Below are 19,575 nucleotides of genomic sequence, written 5' to 3' on the forward strand. Positions count from 1 at the left end.
TAAACAACTAGCTCTACTACCAAGGAGTTACAGGATCTTTGGTAAATCATAACCTATTTAAGTCTCTATTTTACATATGGGTATTATCATAATTTCAAAGGTGGTATAGAGAAGATCAACTCATGAAATTATGTGTGGGAAAGTGTTTTCTGACTACTTAGACCATGTGTGGCAGCCACTTTTGGTTGCCAACCCAAAAGCCATGTTTCTTCCTTTTTCATTAACATATCCCTTTTTTTCCTCCCCCAGCATTGGGAATATCTGGGAGTCAAAATTGCAGGCTAGTCATGACGATTCCATTCCTCTTGTCAGTGACTGGTTCAAGAATGGATGTGTAATCCAACCTGACCAATGGCACCAAAAAGAAGGCTGCTGGGTTGCTTCTGGGAAAGTTTAACTGGTTCTTAAAGAGATCCAAGGCTGGACTTGCTCCTGTTTCTGCTCTTGATATTGGTATGTGAGGAGGGGTGCTTGCAGCCACTTTGCAACCATCCAGGAGACTGACAACATGCAGAGGAAGGAAAAGCTAATTATGGAAGGAACCTGGGTCCCTGATGACATCATGGTGTTACTGAAGTAACCAAACCAGTAACCAACCACCCCACTTCTGAACTTGCTTTTTTTATACATGATAGAAATATTTTTTAATTGCACCCCTTAAAAATTAACTTTGAAACTTAGCTCTGGAAAGGAAGTTGGATGTCATCTGGTCACATGTCCAAAGACACACAACTGGTCAGTGGCAGAACCAGTGTAAAGTACAGGGCTCCTAATCTTCATTCCAAAGTGTCTTCCATCCACCATAATTTCCACCTTCCAACAATTTAGCTCATTTATTGTTAACTTTTCAAGGTAGGGCTGCATATTTCCTGGTATACATCTGAAGTGCTCTCTGTTGCCTAAATCTGTGGAAATGCTGTCTGGAGGAAAAGGTTTATCTATATATTTTATAGGGGCAATTCAGATTGTTTGCGTTATGTCCATTTACCAACTATATTTAAGGTCTGCTGAGGGGGAGTACTTAGGGTGATGCATAGAAGCAGAAATTTGTAATAGGAATAAGGTATATAAAGGATTTAAGTGACACTAGTTCCTGCTGGATAATGCCTGTAATCAGAGGTGTATCACTTGAATGTTAAACCATTCTGGGAGGAATAACAATAGATTTTTTAAATGGTGTACAATTAAGCTTGAAGAAAGGCATGAATAAACAAGTTTGATGAAGAACTGATACAGTTTGAATTCACTATATTACAATTATCATGTAAGGTGATGGCCTTATCTTCAAATTATGTTATAGATAATGTAAATTTCTATAGATATGAGCTGATGGTTTTTATTTCCATTTTGAAATAGGCTGGGAGAGAAGACGTTTGTATAAATACTTGAACTCTTTATATAAGGTACAGAAAAGCTGACCCAAGGCAGGGAATAGGAATTTGGAAAATCTTTAAAATAAGTTGTTTTTGAGAATTCAATGAAAGATATACAATATCAATCCAAAGAAGTAGAAGTTGCCAACTATTCATGGGCAAGATAACATATAAGATTGAAAATGAGAAGGAAAATAATCTGATTTCATTGGGTTAACATGAGGCAAAATGTTATATGTAGAGTGGGTATAGCTCAGTGGTTAAGTGCCTCCTTCACAAGTACGAGGTCCCAGGTTTAATCCCTAAAAAACCTCATAAAAAACAAACAAACAAAAAACAAAGTTATGTGGTGTTGGGAAGAAATGGACACAGAGAAATAACCTATTTTACATAAACTAAATCTGAAAAATGCACAAACATATCATATTTCAATGATTTGTACCTTTAAAAATTATATTGAAAATGGCCCTCTTTCCCTGTTTCTCTTCAAAAGGAGACCCAAGAAGAAGCACAAACCAGACAGCAGTACTGATTGCTCATATTTGTCCTTTGGCATCTAAGTGGCACTGTTTGAGCAAGTGACTCTGTGACCCTGTGTACCTAAGGCATATGCATAATGTGATTTGGCCTCTCATTTATTGGTTTATTTTTATTGATTTATTTTTTGATTGTCTGCACTACAGGAAATGCACATAGGATTGCTATATGAGATGGTTTTCTTTCCAACTGGTTCAGAAATACATCTACATTTCCAACATTTGAATTCCAACTGAAGCCTTTGTGATGAGTGCTGGTGGCTCCAGGATATTAAAGATATCTAGGAATGATTGTGAGTCCCTTGGACTTTTTAATTAGGAAAAAAAAAAACCTAAGTACAAAACAACTACTGGACTACTTACAATATAAATAAGGAAATTCTTGTTATAGGAGAAGTAAAAACAAATACATACAACTATCTTTACCCTTTTTCTCCCAGGAACCTACTACTTTCTGGTCTATTAAAAAGGATTTTTTTCCAAGTTCAAGCTTGTGAATTTGCAGTCTCCAACAATTAAGTTTCCTGTTAATTTAGTTGATTTCAGTTATCTAGAAAAAGCGTGGTTACAGTAAAAGCAAAATGTATTCTGGACCTAGAGACTTACTAACCTGATTAGTTCAAATATAAATTGGCAAGTTTCTTGATGGAAAATACTGATTGGTCCATTGTGAAATCAAATGCATAACAACAATGTTTCACTACACTCTTCTGGCATTTAAAATGCCGGCACAAACAGACCACCTTGCTAACGGTCTATTTCTAAGAAAGACATTGTCCCCATTAAACCATTACTAAGAAACCAACCTATTTCCTTCTTGCTTGGATCTTCTTAATTTGTGTAGACACCATCACCCTCTTTAGGACTGCCATTTTGCATGGAAACACATCTTGTGGCATAATATCCCACCATTTTGAAGACTTTTTCAAGCATATTGGGATTTCCAAGAAAGATATTTGAGAACATTTAATTACAAGACTCTCTTTTAAGCTTAAGGAACACACATTAAACTTATCCCTGGCCCCCAACTGAAAAATAATCATTTTTATTCCCAGTGAGTTTATGCCAACATTTGTCTTTGCCTTTTAAAAATATGGCATGGTTACCTCTGGATCTTTCAGCCGTGAACCATCCAGTTGGTGGTTTATCAATGTCAGTTACTATTTCCCTTCCTTCTTTCCTACCAACAATTTCGATATTTGACTGTTTATCCTGATGAAGCCCTCCTGTCCACTTATATTCTTATTAGCAGTTTTGAGAAACATTTTGGAAGGGAAGAAGTTAGAAGCTAAAGCTATTGGCACAAATGAAGCTTTGGATTACCTGTGGATTGTGAACACCTTTTCCATTCCTGACCCTCTCCATGACATGGATAATTCAGTATCTGAGTATATGAGCAGCCACCTAATGACTAATAAAAACACATTGACTTTTCATGACACAATTCAAGGAGCAGCTCTTTACAGTTTCTGTTTCTGCTGGTGCACTGTCCTGAGCCCCACTAGCGTGCAGCCTTCCCTGCAGCTGCTGTCCTTTTCAGTTGGGTAAGGGCGTAAGGCAGTGATCACAGACACCTGGCTATGGCTTGCAGCAGAGTTACACAACTGCACACACAAAATGGCAGAGAAAGAGCAAGAGCAAAAAAGATTCTGGTTTGGGCCCATATCACTAGTCATTTCACTTCATGAATAAAAGCAAGTGCCTTATAAGCTGACATTATTTACAATGCTCAGATTTTTTCAAACATCCATCCAAAGTTGAAGACCACCAAGCAATAGGAAACAGTGAACTATGTACAGAATTTACAAGGAAGTTTACACAGTATTCTACATTCTGTTAAACAGCTTTACCTTTGTGTTTACTGTTTGCTTGCAGAAAACAGTTATTTTTGTTTGTTTTGCTGTCCTCCTCATCCCAGTAATTGCTGATTAAACCAACATGAACAAATGCTTGCACATTCCTTTGTCCTCCCTCCTGGGATATATGATTACATTTTGTTTAGGGGAAAAAATGGTGGCACATATACCCTTTGGTAAGATACTAACCAGAAAAGTCCATATAAGAAATCTTGGAGATAATTTCCTTCTGGCATTATATCTTTTTTTAAAAAAACTTGGCAAATTCTAATTGAGCTCTTTTGTAAATGAATATTTATAAAGTCGTACTTGATTTTAGAAAGATGGAATTTAGTCAACATTTTGATGTGTCATACATAATGTTTGTTTAAGGAAATCCTATCTTTGGACCCATAAACCAAAGTTTATTCTCTGCACCACATTTTTCTCTTTGCATTTTCAAGATCCTTCATTGATTGCAATGCACAATAAAGATGGCATGAATGAAAACACATATTCTTCAGTTAGCAAAATTAACAACCAGTCTGCTGTTCCTATTTGGCAACGTAGAGGATGGAGGCAATCCTCTTGGGTAATTCAAGCCTAAAGTACATCTTTACCTGGGACTTTGCCTCACAAAGCTGGTAAGTGTAATGCACATGCCACCCCTGATATTTTAAGCTAATTAACATGAAGGGAAAGAATGAGTGTGTAGCCATCATTGTGAAGTAAGAGATGAGGTGCTGCTGGTACAGCACAGGTTAAGTCTATGACAAGATTTATGATCTGTGAACAATGAATTCCCTGGACAGGACTGTGGCATAAGAGAGTGAGATCGTGCAATTTTCAGCCTCTGCTCTCACTTAAGTAATGTAGCAGATTATGGCTATTTTCATGGCAAAAAGAATACAACCCAATAATAGTTAAATGGTAAATCTACGTAATATGATGATATGAATCTTTCAGAAATGGGAGCCAGTTTGAGGCCACTTAAGAATGTCTAACAACTTTTATGTTTTATGTATACCATTTTGGGCAAGACAAGGGAGAGAAGCAAAGGAGAAGGATTTTTTTCCCCATGGATTGTTTGGCCTGCAAGGAGGGTGGATGGGAATCAAAGAGGGAGGAATTTAGTCAGGAGGTGTTCAGAAAGAAGGAAGTTGAAGGTCATTAACCAAAATATGGGAGCTTTTTCATTCTTCCGGCTGCCACTGTCTCTAAAATCAGAACTATTTAACAGGATTTGAATAATGGTGGCTCTGAACCCACCACTGTTCATGCCAGCACAGAGGGACACATTTTCTGTCCAATGGGCAGATTCAGGGTCATTCATTTACATTTTTATGAAAGTTAAGGTATATAGGAATCCAATATATTCATTTTTCTTCTCAAAGATGCTTTACATCTAAATGTACACACATCAAATTCTATAGCCTTTTTAAGGCAAGATAAAAAACAATAACAAAAGTGTAAATTGCCTTAATCTTTTTCAAGAAGAATGACCTAAATGAAGTAAAGAGCAATTGTTTTAAGGAACACATAGTTTACAGACACTTCCTTTCTGAGTTAACATTTCATTTTTAAAAGCTTTTTAAAGTGCCTGGACATCAGAATGACTCATTTCTGTTAGGAATCAGCCAAAAGTCTTCCTGTTTCCTTGAAACAAATGGCTGTGCAGTGGTTTCTGGGCAGTTATTTGGAATATTAATATTAATATTCCACTCTAACTGGGTATTTTGCAATGGTCATCAGTAGCAAGGTATCTCACTCTACCAAGGAACTGAACACAGTCTCAATCTGAATCATTTGGGGATTTCCTTGACCAGTAAACTGTGATAATAGAACTGAAAACCTAAATGAAAATTTGGTTCTCACATCCTAAGTTCTTGTAGACCACTGAGATCATTGTACCAGGTAAATTAGAGGTTTTGTATTCTTAATCATGTATATTGTCTTCAGCCAAAACAATTCATTTATTTTGGGGTTCCCTTTTCCTCTTGCTTTCTAAAAGAATAGCTCATAACTCTTTCCTCCTGGGCTCATGGATAGGAATTTGGCCTTATCTTTCCAATTAAGACCATAATTTCCAGCAGCTGATGCAATTGCAAGCGGCGGACCCTCATCCATCACAGTCTTAGGGAGGAAGCCAGATCATCAAACAAGACAATCATCCCCATTATTACTTCAACCCTCATTTCACATTTATGGATCAGATCCCAAATCTAGAGTCTGAATCTAAGGAGATTGGTGTCCTTAGGGTTTTACTCAACCTTGCAAATGAACATAGAGTTCTTAGATAGGCTATAATGAGGCTTTAATGACATTTTTGTTTAGAATTGCGTTGGTGGGCTAGTGAGAGACGCCTCTTCCAAGGGAACCAAGTAATGCAGGAGCAGAGATAAGGCAGAGCAGAAAAGAGCAATTAATGAGTGTGGACAGAGTGAACACTTTAAAGGCAGGTGTAAAGGCTCGAAGGCCCAATCCTTTTGTCATTGTTGATGTTAACTGTGGTTTTGCTATTTTGAAGTTTTCCCTTAAAATGGGTGTGCCTGCATTTCCTGAAGCATTCATTTCATATTTTGGAACGCAGAACACAGAGAGCAGAACCACAAAGTGCTAGTTGAGCCCTGTTTGACTAGCCTGTCACCATTAGATACTGCTCCCTGGAAGGCCAAGAAATATATACTATTTGATTTAAGATTTGACAGTTCAGATAACTGCCCAGGCACCCTTTTCATAGCACATAAATCTTGCCTTCCTCATGCAAAGGGCAATGCTTTTCTCAAGTGAAAATTGCCCACCGTCCTCTCCTGCTCACCCCCTTTCCCTGACTCTCTGGAGCAGGAACAATGACATGTGATGGCATGACTTCGTGGGCACAGCATCAAGTGATTCCAGGATAATGAAATGGTCAGTTAGAAAAGTGGTCATTGGGACCCCCCCCCAACCCCCCACCTCCTCATTCTCAAGAAAGAAAAAGAAAGTTCTCATTGGCTCCCAGGTTGAATGCTAATGTTAATATTGCCTGGAAGTCTGAGAAAGAAGTGCTTTTTCAGAATCTCTGGCTTCAAGGTGAGGTGAACATGGCAGGCTCAGTTTGTACAACCTTGATCTGCTCTTGTCAATCCCTCCCTCCTCTTGCCAGGGAGCTGAGGACCTCTTCCACAAAGGAATTGGGGGAATTTAAGGGCGGAAGAGAGTCTTCCTTCCAATTCTAGGCTGCTTTGTTTTCTCCTTCTTCCTGGAAATCTGTAACTTGTCAATGGCTTTGTTTTTCTTCTGAGATCCTGGAAATTGTGGTGGAGTTTTTTGGCAGCATGAGATTGTTACAGTTTACCAGGAAGCAGTGCAGGCAGAGATCTAGGTCCTCTTCATTTTCATTTAAAAAATAAATCAATAAAATTCAGGGCATCTAGGAAAGACTGCTAAGGATCTATCTATCTAACTTCTCTCTGTGTTTATTTATTTTTTGTAAACATGGCAATTAATAGAGCTCTTGAAGAGCCTTAACCTGGACCACAGTAGACTGGAAAAAAATAGAGGTTTTTTTTTGTTTGTTTGTTTGTTTTAGCTTTTTTAAGTAAACATGGTGCAGTAATAAAATTGATATGCAAGACCTAAAACCAATTGGATGGCTGAATCTCTTACCTCAAAAAACACAGCAGTTTCGCTGCTGGGGACCTGTGGAGTTAAAAAACAAGAGAAGAGAAAAGTAGTCTAAATTGAGCCCGTAGGACAGACCTTAGTGTACGTAGTAAAGCCAATAAACAACGTTAAAAAGAGAAAAGGTGATGGGGAAAAACATTCGGGACCACTTGTCTATGGAGTTCACATCAGTCAAGTCGGGGATTTTCACTTTGAGCTGAGAGGCACGCCTGCGGATGCGCCCTTTGCTGTGCGCCCCGTGCCGGTCCAGGGCGCGCCCGTACCCCTCCCGGCTGCTCAGGGGCTTGCGGTACTGGATGCTCGCGCTGTCGTACGAGTACATGGTGGCCTTGGGGTCGCTCACGCTCGTAAGCACTTCTGAGCCGCTTGTCTCGTTCCTGATTTCCAGGGTGCTGAGGAGAATGTTGCCGTGGGCATCAACCTGACGGCAGAAAGGGCATGCTCAGAAACTGCTAGGACATTTCCTTGTTTTCATTAATCTGTTACTGATGGCAGTGCGCAGGGCTCGTTAAACAATTGCCTCCGTAGACTGCTGGACTTGGAGATTATCTATCTACAGATGTATGTATCTATATTTATCTCTGTCTCCTATTGTCTGTCATCTATCTAATCTATCTGATTTATCCATTTCTGCTTAACTATCTATCCAACTATATCACCTATCGTCTCTATCCTCTCACAAAATACTAGTGTGTGTGGAGTGATATATGTATATATATTATGTGCATATATTTATGCCATGTTTTCTTGTTACAAAAGTGGTGCGTAGAAAACAAAAATTAAAAAGTAAATATTGACTCATAATCCCACCTTCAGAGTCAATTACTATCTTGCTAGCCTTTCAGTTTTTTTTTTTAATTTAATCTTCATATATACTTACAAAACAGACTTATCCCATATATTTTGCTTGCACTTAATAATATAGCCTGGTCAACTTTCAATGTTAATAAATATTCCTCTCTGACATCATTTGTTAGTAGCTTATAGGGATAAACCAGAACTGAGTTCATCTATTGTTAAGGTTGTTTTCCTTTGTCATATATTAAAAAGGTTGCAAAGAACATCTTTTAGCTAAGTCTGTGTATAGCCATAATAATTTCCTCAAGCAGTTTAAATTCCAGAAGTGGGTCTAAGTATATGCCTAGCTATGCTTTGACTTTCTTTCCTCCACCACTGTTCACTATTGCCTCCTGCCACTCCAGTGATCACTAGCCCAGGTTTCCTGGTTTATTCCTATGTTATGCACACACTTATGAAAGCATTGGAAATGTGAGTACATTTTGGCCAATAATATAACCTTGTTTAACTTCAAGTCGATACACTTTCTAAATTGATTTACCTGGAAGGGACATGGTTTATACATGCAAATAAGTTTGAAGTACCTCCAGGTCACTACAGGCAGCTCTGTTTACATCTAGTTGTTCCTAGTCTAGCCATTGCCAGACTCACAGTAAGGGCTTTTCCCCTAAATGATTATTTTTTTCATTAGAGCAGTTGTGGGTTTACAGAAAAATCATGTGGCTAGGACAGATTTCATATATCCATATACCCCATATAACCATATCTCACCTATCACACTTCTCACATACAGTTTCCCCTATTATTAACATTTTGCATTAGTGTGGTACCTTTGTTACAATTGATGAAACTATTATTATAATTATACTATTAACTATAGTCCATAGTTTACGTTAGGGTTCACTTGGTCTTGTACAGTTCTATTTTTTTTTCTAGTAACATACATAAAACCTAAAATTTTCCATTTTATCCACTTTTAATTCTACAATTCAGTGTTTTTTTAAGATTTATCTTTTATTTATTTCTCTCCTCCCCCCTGCCCCAGTTGTCTCTTCTCTGTGTCCATTCGCTGTGTGTTCTTCTTTTGTCCGCTTCTGTTGTTGTCAGCGGCATGGGAATCTGTGCCTCTTTTTGTTGCATCATTTTGTTGTGTCAGCTCTCTGTGTGTGTGGCACCATTCCTGGGCAGGCTGAACCTTCTTTTGTGCTGGGCGGCTCTCCTTACGGGGCGCACTCCTTGCGCGTGGGGCTCCCCTACGTGGGGGACACCCCTGCATGTCACAGCACTCCTTGCGCGCATCAGCACTGAGCATGGGCCAGCTCCATACAGGTCAGGGAGGCCCGGGGTTTGAACCGCGGACCTCCCATGTGGTAGATGGACGCCCTAACCACTGGGCCAAGTCCACTTCCCCTCAGTGGTGTTAATCACAGGCATAATGTTGTGCCACCATCAACATCACCCATTACCAGAACTTTCTATCACTCCAAACAGAAACTCTGTACCAATTACATACTTTTTGAATGAAATTAATCTCAGTAAATACTTGTTGAAAATCCAAGTAGTGAGGCATAAGAGGCTGGTGAAGAAGGAAGAGGTAGAGAAAAGCATAATAGGAGGAAAAGAAAACTTAGAAAAAAAGAGGAAGATACAGAGCATAGGAAATGATGGTGGCACCGACAGTGCAGATGAGAGGATTTATTGAGTGCCTAGCATTATGGTAGAAGCTTTACACATATTATTCATTTAATTTTATAGATCAAGCACTGCTATTTGAACTGATTTAAGTCTACTCAGCCAGAGCTGAGGTTTGAACCTATGTCTGTCTGACACAAAAGCTCATATGCTTTCTACTGACAAAGAACCACATCACAGTTCTCAGTCTTCATCATATCCCCCAGTGAATTTAATGATGCAGTTACTAGCGTTAAGCCTTGAGTTGGTTGGAGAGAGACACGGTGACTGAATCTGGCCTCTGTATCACTATCATCTCATTACTTTCATCTGTGAAGCATTTTGCTCCAGCCTGCTCTGTATAGCCCGACACAGCACATCTATGGATTCCTTTACTTAGGGAGTCATTATTTTTGTTATTGTTGTTATTGTTTATAGCTACTGCTTATTGAATCCTGTTGTGTAACTTATTTCAGTTATTTCTCATAACAACACTATGAAGTAAATAATAGTAACCAAGTTCAGCAGATGAAGAAACTGAAGCTCAGTGACATTACATAAATTGCTTAAGATTAAACAAATAGTAAATACCCAAATTGGAAAGAAAACACAGGATACTCTTTGTCTTAAAATATCTTTTTCCTTCCTCTTTGCATGTCTAGTATATATGTCTCCTTCAAGGCTCAATTTAAATCTTACTTTCTTGTGCATCCTTTCTGAACAGAGTAACCTCAACAACTCTTTCTTTTGACAAACATCTGTTGAATGCTCAATAGAGCCATTTACAATGTTAGGCATTAAAAAACGTAATGTTGAGCAAAACCAGCAATCTTTCCTTCAAAAATCCTTAGCAGTGACTTTTACACCAGAATTACAAACTCAAATGTCTACAAAGACCAAGTACCATAAATGAGTAAAGCCAGGTTAAATGTAAATTATAGAGTTAAGCTAGGGACTGTGTGGGCCTAGAGAGTAAATATGTAAAGAGGGCACTGCAACTCAGCTCCAGCTGATAAATACAAGGAATGGAAAAGACCCCAATGTTTCCAAGAGAAACTGCACATCTAAATTTTTATTCAAAATACTTGGAGTTGGTTCAATTTTGTAAAAATTATGTTCAGGCCAAACAGAACTCATCTATGTCCAGCTCTGTCTTTTGGACAGCCAGTTAAGTATTGCTATTCTTTTCCATTCATTTAGCTTTTAACATATATTACTTTGTATTGTATTGCTATTTCTGGTTAAATCCTGACTTTATCCAACTAGAGCTACTGAAGTGGTGTATTGTTAGATAATGAAAGTCTGGACTAGGGCAGTAGCAGTAGAAAGGAAAGGAGAAATTAAAGAGATTTTTGAAAAATAATTGAAATAGAATCAATTTGGTAATTGATTGGATTTATAGGACAAAGAAGGGAGGGTTATTTGGAAATTTTCAGCTTGATAAGGTGAGAGAACTGTATTGTCATTAGCAGAAATGGAGAGTTTAATGTGTGGATTATGTATGGGGAGAAAGAGAATTTTTGATTTTTTGGTTAAATTTGTGATATAGACATCCTGGTGTCATTGCCCAGTAAGTAATTGCAAATGTGGTGACTTTTGACATAGTGTTGCAGCTGTGACTGTATAAGCGGTGGGAAGTATATATGGAGCTAGTAAAGGAGACATTGAGAAGCTAGAGGTAGGAAAATGGTGATATGGGCTCAAGGGGGGGAAGAGGGTCACTAAAAGGAGAGAGGAGTTAATAATGCTTCAGAAAGAATAAGGAGAATGAAGATGTAGAGAAGGCTCATAGATTTAACAAAAAGGTTATCTGTGGTCTTAAAATAGCAACTGAAGCAGAACCCAGATTGCAAAGGATTAAGGATGCATTGGTGGTGAGAAGATGAAGACAGTTTGTATGGATTCCCTTTTTCAAACATTTGTATGCCAAAGGAAGATAAGAATAAAGCATATGTGAGGATAAAGTGCCAAGTGAAGCTGGAAGAGAACCAATAGACAGGGAAAATGAGAGGGCTTGTGAAAGACAGATTTTGTGGGAGTGCGGAAGTTGAAGACATGGAAGGATAGCAGGCTACATTCAGAAATAAGAATTTTACACATGGAAATCTAGGATACAGGGCATTCCTGAGTGACAGAGACTTCTAATATGAGATTGTATTAATGTTTTGTGAAGTTGGCTAATGGCAAAACTCACTGAAGTTGCATGATGGGTGTAGTCTGTGGTCAGAGGGATAAAAAGGCCAGGCATATGGATTTTATGTTAATTAAGAAGACGGTAGGGTTGAAGTGACAATGAACCAATTGTTGAAATCACTAAAGAAGGGAGAAGTATGTTAGAAGATAAGAACAAAAACTCACAGGATTTTGTTAAGTACTATGAAAGAGTCAAGAAAAGCATAATCTGTGATTTTTTTCCTCAAGAGATTAATAGTCTTAGAGGCGCAGGAGTAATAATAGGAGTGACAGTCAAGTTTTTAACCAAATGCTAACTAGAACAGTAGAGACCATGATCAGGGGTTCATAAAAATGATAAATTGTTGGTGATCATAGAAAGCTTAATGAAGGAGGAGGGGCTTATTGACTCTTGAAGAATGAGTAGAGGATAGAATAAAGGACTGAGTCAAAAATCTCTGTTCTCATCCTGGCTTTGCTATTAACTACTTGGAAATAACCTTGGACAAGCCTGGGTCTTGGTTTCCTCATCTACAAATTAAAGGTTTGCACTAGGTAATCTCAAGAGTTTGTTTCCAATTTTTTTATAGTCTTAGATTATGGAGAACATTTCAGGTAGGGGGCATAACATGTTAAAAAATTGTTGTAAAACTGAATCACCTCATCTATACTGTGTACTTTATGAAGTTACATTATTATAAAATCTAAGTAAATAAATTGATAGATTTAGAATCATCAGTGATGCTACACAGATGCTCCTCATTAAACAGAAGTCAAGGCAAATGAGGCACATTTTATAGTGATATTCTGGTAAATCTTGATGTAGATTCAAATACATTTAAAAATTATATGAGGTTTATTAGTTTGCCTGAATCCCTCAAAATATTCTGTCATTGAACTAAAAACCATAGCTTTAAGTAGTTTGACATATAAAATAATGAAGTCAGTTCTGCAACAACCCATGAAAACTAATTTCTTTTCTGTATAGTCAAATCAATATTACTATTTTAATTATTAGGGAAATTTAAGGAGTAGTCATATAAGAATTCTTGTCAAGAACTTATAAAAGCTAGTGTTACAGACTCTGCGTGTTTATGTGTATGTTTATGTGTGTGTGTGTATGTGTGAAGGAAAGAGACAGAGAAGGAATGAGGGACGGAGGGAGGGGGGTGGGGAGAGAGAGAGAGAGAGATGGTATGCCTGGTTAATTTTTTTATGGTGTTAGATTTCACTCCACCACCCTCCAAGCTGTTGGCAGCCTAGCAAAGTAGATGTGTTGTAACTACACCATTACTGACATCAACAAGTCTTGTTGGCTTTGCTCAAAATTCTTCCCCTTGGAAAAGTGTAATTTCCTCTTTGCCTCAACCATATGAGGATATCCAAGGTATCCTTATATCCATAGATGACACAGCTCTCCAAACATAATATCCAGAGCAAAAGTTGCCTTTGTCCCCCAGCCCCATTTCAGAAGCAACAAGAAGCCATGTTGCATAATACTTCAATATCTGCAGTGGTCAAATGCTGCTTGATTATTAAGGAAAAATCGACTTCTGAGTTAGGCAAGATCCAGACACTGAAGTTTTTTGATCTTTGTGGTAAAAGGAATTGAAAGAAATTAAAATGTTAATTTAATGAAATTTCTAAGGAAAGCACAGATTAATATATATCCTAGTGTTGATGATGTTCAGGTAATTGTTCAATGAAGTAGTTTGAATTATGTACCTCAGAAGAAACATGTTCTTCATATTAGTCCCATCCCTGTGAGTGTGAGTTCATTGTAAATAGGACCTTTTAAAGATGTTGTTTTTAGGGTATGGCCAACTGAATCAGATGGATTTTAGTCTATTACTAGAGCCCATATAAAGAAAAAGTCATCTGGGACCAAGAAGAGAAAGGATATTGCTATGAGACAGGAAAGCCAAGGAACCCAAGGATTGATGGCCAGTCAGAATGCCAACCCTGGGAGGAAGCAAGCTTTCTAGTCTCTGAAACCAAGAGCCAATAAATTCATGTTGATAAGTCAACTCTTTGTGTGGTATTTGTCATACTAGCCAGGGAAACTAAGACAGAAGGAAATTTCCACTCCAATCTCCAGCAGAGAAACTAGAGGAGGAACACTTCCACTTTCTTTTCATCCTTTCCTCTTTTATTTCTCCCCAGTGATTTATTTGATGGGTATATTTAGAAGAAAGAAGTGGACATCATTGGTTCTGTGCCTTCTGGATTTTTCTTTCCCTCTGATCTGCTTGCAGAGGGAATATCTGATCTGTCATGTTGAACCCATCCTGCACCTGTGGGTGAGGCCTGCAGTTGTTTGGCAGTACCAGTTACTAGGGAGGTAAGCCTAATTTTGGAGGGAATGGCTGCATTGTATTAATCATGTTTCCTCAAACTAACTTCCTTGATTCTTTCTTTGAGTTTAGAACATCAGTGAACCTAAATTCAGAGAAAATGAATATAGTTATTATTAAGGTTTCAGGAGGGCCCAAAAATAAAATCTCTCTCTTCTCCTTCAAATAGATCATCAAAATCAAGCTTTAGGTGACTAATAAAGGGGAGCAGAGAAAATGGTTTTAGCTCCGTACCCCAAGGGCTCATCAGTCCTTCACCCCCAACCATTTAAATTAGACAGGTATACTTTTGGTGCTACAAAAGGTAATTTTAGGTGGAGCATCAATAAATGTTTAAAACATTAGCAGTCCCATTCACTCATTTATTTATCCAGTAAATACTATTGAGCACCTACTATATATCAGGAACTGCTTCAGACACTGCTGAAAGTGCCCCATTGGCAACAGGACATCATGGTCCACATTTTAGAAATTTAAACATCTCAACTAAAATGTTTTCCTCTCCTGGATAAATACAGTGATAACCTTCAACTCCTGTAGACAGTAAATGTTTTCCTGGACAAATACTGTCACCTATTTTAAACGCTTCTTTTAATGATATTCTTTCAGATCACTTTTTTGAAGTTTGCTCATTTGCGACTATGAGGCCCACCCTCGCCTTGCCTGCTGTACCTCTCTCTAAGCACTTTTCTTAAGCTCACAAAACTCTGCCTTGCCTGCTGACCACAGGCAAATCTTGGAGGGCCTCACACATAAAGGAAAGCTTGTAATTTTTGTTGAACAAAACAGGTGAGGTTCTTGAACTATTGACACTAACAATTTTATGGAGTAAATCAGGCAATAATCTCCTTCTTCTCAAAAATTAAAAAAAAAAATCAATAGCCTTATGGAGAAAACAAAATAGTTGAATGTATTTCTTTTAATGAATTTAGAAAAATACAGCTAGCACACTAGCCCTGTGATTTGGGCATGTTTTTCTCAGCATTACATTCATGTGCATATATTTTTGAAAATAATGAATGAAAGTTTAAAGCAAATAACATATACTTATCTTCTCTTGGGACTTAATACATAATGACCTACAAGATTTCTCTGCATGGATGTTTAAGGGCTTCTCAGTCTTCATATGGCCAGAGCAGAACTCTTCATCCTCTCTCGCCCTACCTAACACATTGAGTGCTCCACTAGAATGTTGCTCTGGTTGTGGAGGGACTTTTCCCTTGTTCACAGCTGTATCCCCAGAGCTAAGAAAAGTGCTTGGCATATAGAAGCATTTGATAAATATCTGTTGAATGAATGAATGAATGAATAGATGATTGAATAAATGAATAGTAGGTGGTAATAAGGTATGGCAAAAATCATGAGGCTGCTTCTCAATGACTAGAGCTCAGAAAACATTGATGCGATGATTGTCTTCTCAATTCAATATACACCTTAAGTAAATGCACGAATTCATTTTCTAGTTTGAGTTTAGCCTTTCTCTCACCTCTTCCTCCTCTTCCCTGCCCTCTATATTTCCAAAGAGTGTGGTAGGTCGTGAACAATATTGCAGCTCACTGAATTTATCTGTTCTGGATATTTTCAATAGCGAAATGTAACAGAACTCATTTCAGTATAACTGTGATAAAATACAATCTTGTTTTCAGTGGCAGTTTTACATCCCTGTTGAGAAATACCTCCGGGCTCAATCTACTTTACAAACAGGATGTTATTTCCTCTTGCTAGCTAATTTGATTAGATTCATATTTACCGAGTGGTTCTAAAGTACATGGCAGGGGGTCAAGTGAAGTGGTGCTGACTGTAGAATGAGCTAAGTCACTGCCTTTGGGAAGCCTGCAATCAACTTAACAAAGCTGTCTAGTGGGAATGTCCAGAGCCACATTCACATCCTCTATCTTCCCACCCCTTTCATAGAAGATGCCACATTTGTGCAGCTGCTGTCAGACATTAGCTGTCACCAGGGATGCCAAGTCCTTTTACTGTGGCCTGAGCTCCTGAAATCTTTTTGGGAGTAGGAGCGGGTAGGTCTGCTGGGGTCAATTTGCATGTCTCTTTCTGGCTAGTCCTGGCAACTAGTGGCAGAAGTAGGAACATTATGATCATGCTGAGAAGTAATAAAAGGCTAAGTACAAATCTAAATATATCTAAATAAATATGCATTACATAAATCAGGTAATAGGGAGGTGTGATGGTTAAGCTCATGAGTCAACCTGGCCAGGTAATGGTCCCTGGTACTTTGGTCAACCAAGCACCGGCCTAATTATTACTGTGAAGACATCCAGTGGACTTAAATCATTAGTAAGTTGACTGCATCTATGGCTGATTAACTACAATTAACTGAGGAGATTGTCTTCAACAATGAGAGAAGTCTCACCCAATCAGTTGAAGGCCTTAAAAGAAGTCATAATTTCAGTAGTCAGAAGAGAGACGATCTTCATCTTTACTTCAGCCAGCAGTTACGTCTGGGGAATTCATTGAGGACCTTCATCAGAGTTCCTTGCTTGCAGCCTACTCTACAGAATTTGGACTTGTGCATCTCCACAGTCATGTGAGACAATCTTATAAATACAGATATCTCCTGTTGGTTTTGTTTCCTTAGAGAAGTCTGACTAATATAGATTGGTATTGGGAGTGGTTCTTGAGAAAAAGAGTCTTAAAAATTGGATTTTTGAATTGGTTCTGGGGTGTTTGCAATTGGCTCTCTACTCTGACTAGATTCAAAGGCACTAATGAATATTTCTAGCAGTCAAGATGCCAATGATAGTCCATGGTGTGAATTGACAGTAGAGATATGCAAAATATCATCAGTAGATACAGCTATTCACATGCTTATAAGAGGCAAGGCTCTGGGTGAGAATGTTTTTGACATCTTAACAGAGTGGTTGTGAAATTAAAAGGTATAATGGTATTGGCTGGTTTTTCCTAAATACACTAGATACAGTTATAAAAGAAAGGGATAAGTTGAAAGCTTTAAATTTGCAGCATAAGCTCTGCAGGAAGGATGTGAAAGTTTCTCTGTGTGCCCTGGAAGAAAATCTTGTTTCATTTAGCCACAGATTTAAGATCTCCCAAAACCAGACCCAGAATATCATTGTGTGAGTAGCAGAGTTACAATGGAAACTAAAGTTTCAACCTTGCAGCGTGTCTCCTGTTAAAGTGCATTGGTTAGAAAGGAATGGGTTCTGGAGACAAAAGTAAGTTACATGTGGAAGTGGCCCAATTGCCCATGGTCCCCACTTCTGCCATATTACCTTCTCTTTCCCAGCTCACAGCTATGGCCTCTTGGGCAGTTTCTCTGACTGAGGAAGAGAAAACTCAGGCCTGGTTTGCAGATGGTTCTGCATGATATGCAAGTGCCACCTGAAAGTGGATGGCTGCTGCACAGTAGCCCTTTTCTGGGACATCCTTGAATGACAGAGATGAGGGGAAATCCTCCAAGTGAACAGAACTTTAAGCAGTGCACCTGCTTATTCACTTTGTTTAGAAGGACAAATGACTGGAAGTTTATTTGTACACTGATTCGTGGGCTGTTGCCGAGGGTTTGACTGGATGGTCAGGGATGTGGAAGGAACATGAGTGGAAAATTGGTGACAAAGAAGTCTAGGGAAGAGGCCTGTGGATAGATCTTTCAGAATGGACAACATGAAGATATTTGTGCTCTATATGAATGCTTACTAGAGGTTGACCAGCAGAGGATCAAGTAGATAAGGTGATCCATTCTGTGGATACCAGTCAGCCTCTTTCCCCATCCACTCCTGTCATTGCAAAATGTACTCATGAGCAAAGTGGTCATGATGGTAGGGATGGAGGTTATGCATGGGCTTAGCAATATGGACTTTCACTCACCAAAGCTGATGTGACTACAGCCACTGCTGAGTGTCCATTCTGTTGGCAGCAGAGACCCACATTAAGTCCCAGATATGGTATGATTCCCTGAGGTGCTCAGCCTGCTACCTGACGGCAGGTTGATTACATTGGACCACTTTCATCATGGAAGAGGCTGTTATTTGTCTTAACTGGAATAGACACATACTCTGGATATGGATTTGCCTTCCCTGCATGCAATGCTTCTGCCAAAACTATTATCTGTGGAATTACAGAATGCCTTATCTACCATCATGGTATTCCACAGAGCGTTGCTTCTAATCAAGGAACCCACTTCACAACAAAAGATGTGCTAGAATGGGCACATGTTCATGGAATTCTCTGGTCTTACAATGGTCACCATCATCCTGAAGCAAATGGATTGATAGAATGATGGAATGGTCTTTTGAAGACTCAATTACAGTATCAACTAGGTGGCAATACCTCACAGGACTGGGACAATGTTCTCCAGGAGTTTGTATATGCTCTAAATCAATATCTGCTCTACAGTGCTGTTTCTCCCCTAGCCAGTTTTTATGGGTCCAGGAATCAAGGGGTGGAGACAGGAGTGGCACCATTTGCTATTACCCATAGTGATCCACTAGAAAAGTTTTCACTTCTGTGTCTCTGCAAGCTTAAGTTCTGCTGGCCCACAGGTCTAAGTTCCCAAAGAAGGTGTACTTCCATCAGCAGATACAACAATGATTCCATTGAATTGGAAGTTACAATTGCTACCTGGTCACTTTGGGCTCCTCATGTCTCTGAATCAATAGGTAATGGAAGCAATGACTGTCTGACTGGGGTGACTGAGACTGACTATCAAGGGGAAAAAATACTGACTGCACAACTGAGTTAAAGAAGAGATTTCCTGGAGTACAGGGGATCCCCTAGCATGTCTCTTAGTACTACCATGCTCTGATTGAAATTGATGGAAAACTGCTATAACCAAATCCATGCAGGACTACTAATAGCCCAGAAAGTTCAGGAATGAAGGTTTGGGTCTCCCCACCAGGCAAAGGTTAGCTGAGATGCTTGCTGAGGGTAAAGGGAACATGGAATGGATTGTGGAGAAAGGTAGTGATAAATATGAACTACAACCATATGACCAGTTATAGAAATGAGGTCTGTAATGGTCATGAATATTTCTTCCTTGTTTTGCTCTGAGTATGTTTATATAAATAAAATATCATTGTTTTCTTCTCCATCATAGCCTCTTATCATATGACATAAGCTGAATCAGTTTCAAGTTGTAATATTTGTTATAGGATATCAAGTTTAAGAGTGAATATAACCCAAGGACTTGTAC

The 19,575-nt window shown here is 38.7% G+C and overlaps 1 protein-coding gene across 1 annotated transcript in view; it reads right to left on the minus strand.

The window, feature by feature from the left end:
- Positions 1 to 1,310: 1,310 nt before the first annotated feature.
- The window catches only part of GABRB1 (gamma-aminobutyric acid type A receptor subunit beta1), a 454,973-nt gene continuing 436,708 nt past the window's right edge, over positions 1,311 to 19,575 (minus strand). The window contains exon 9 of the mRNA XM_058299086.2: positions 1,311 to 7,831. Within this exon, the coding sequence (XP_058155069.1) occupies positions 7,487 to 7,831 (345 nt within the window). The 3' untranslated portion in view covers positions 1,311 to 7,486. The remainder of the gene's footprint in view (positions 7,832 to 19,575) is intronic.

This window comes from Dasypus novemcinctus, chromosome 1, assembly GCF_030445035.2.
Source record: "Dasypus novemcinctus isolate mDasNov1 chromosome 1, mDasNov1.1.hap2, whole genome shotgun sequence".
Classification (NCBI taxonomy): Eukaryota; Metazoa; Chordata; class Mammalia; order Cingulata; family Dasypodidae; genus Dasypus; species Dasypus novemcinctus.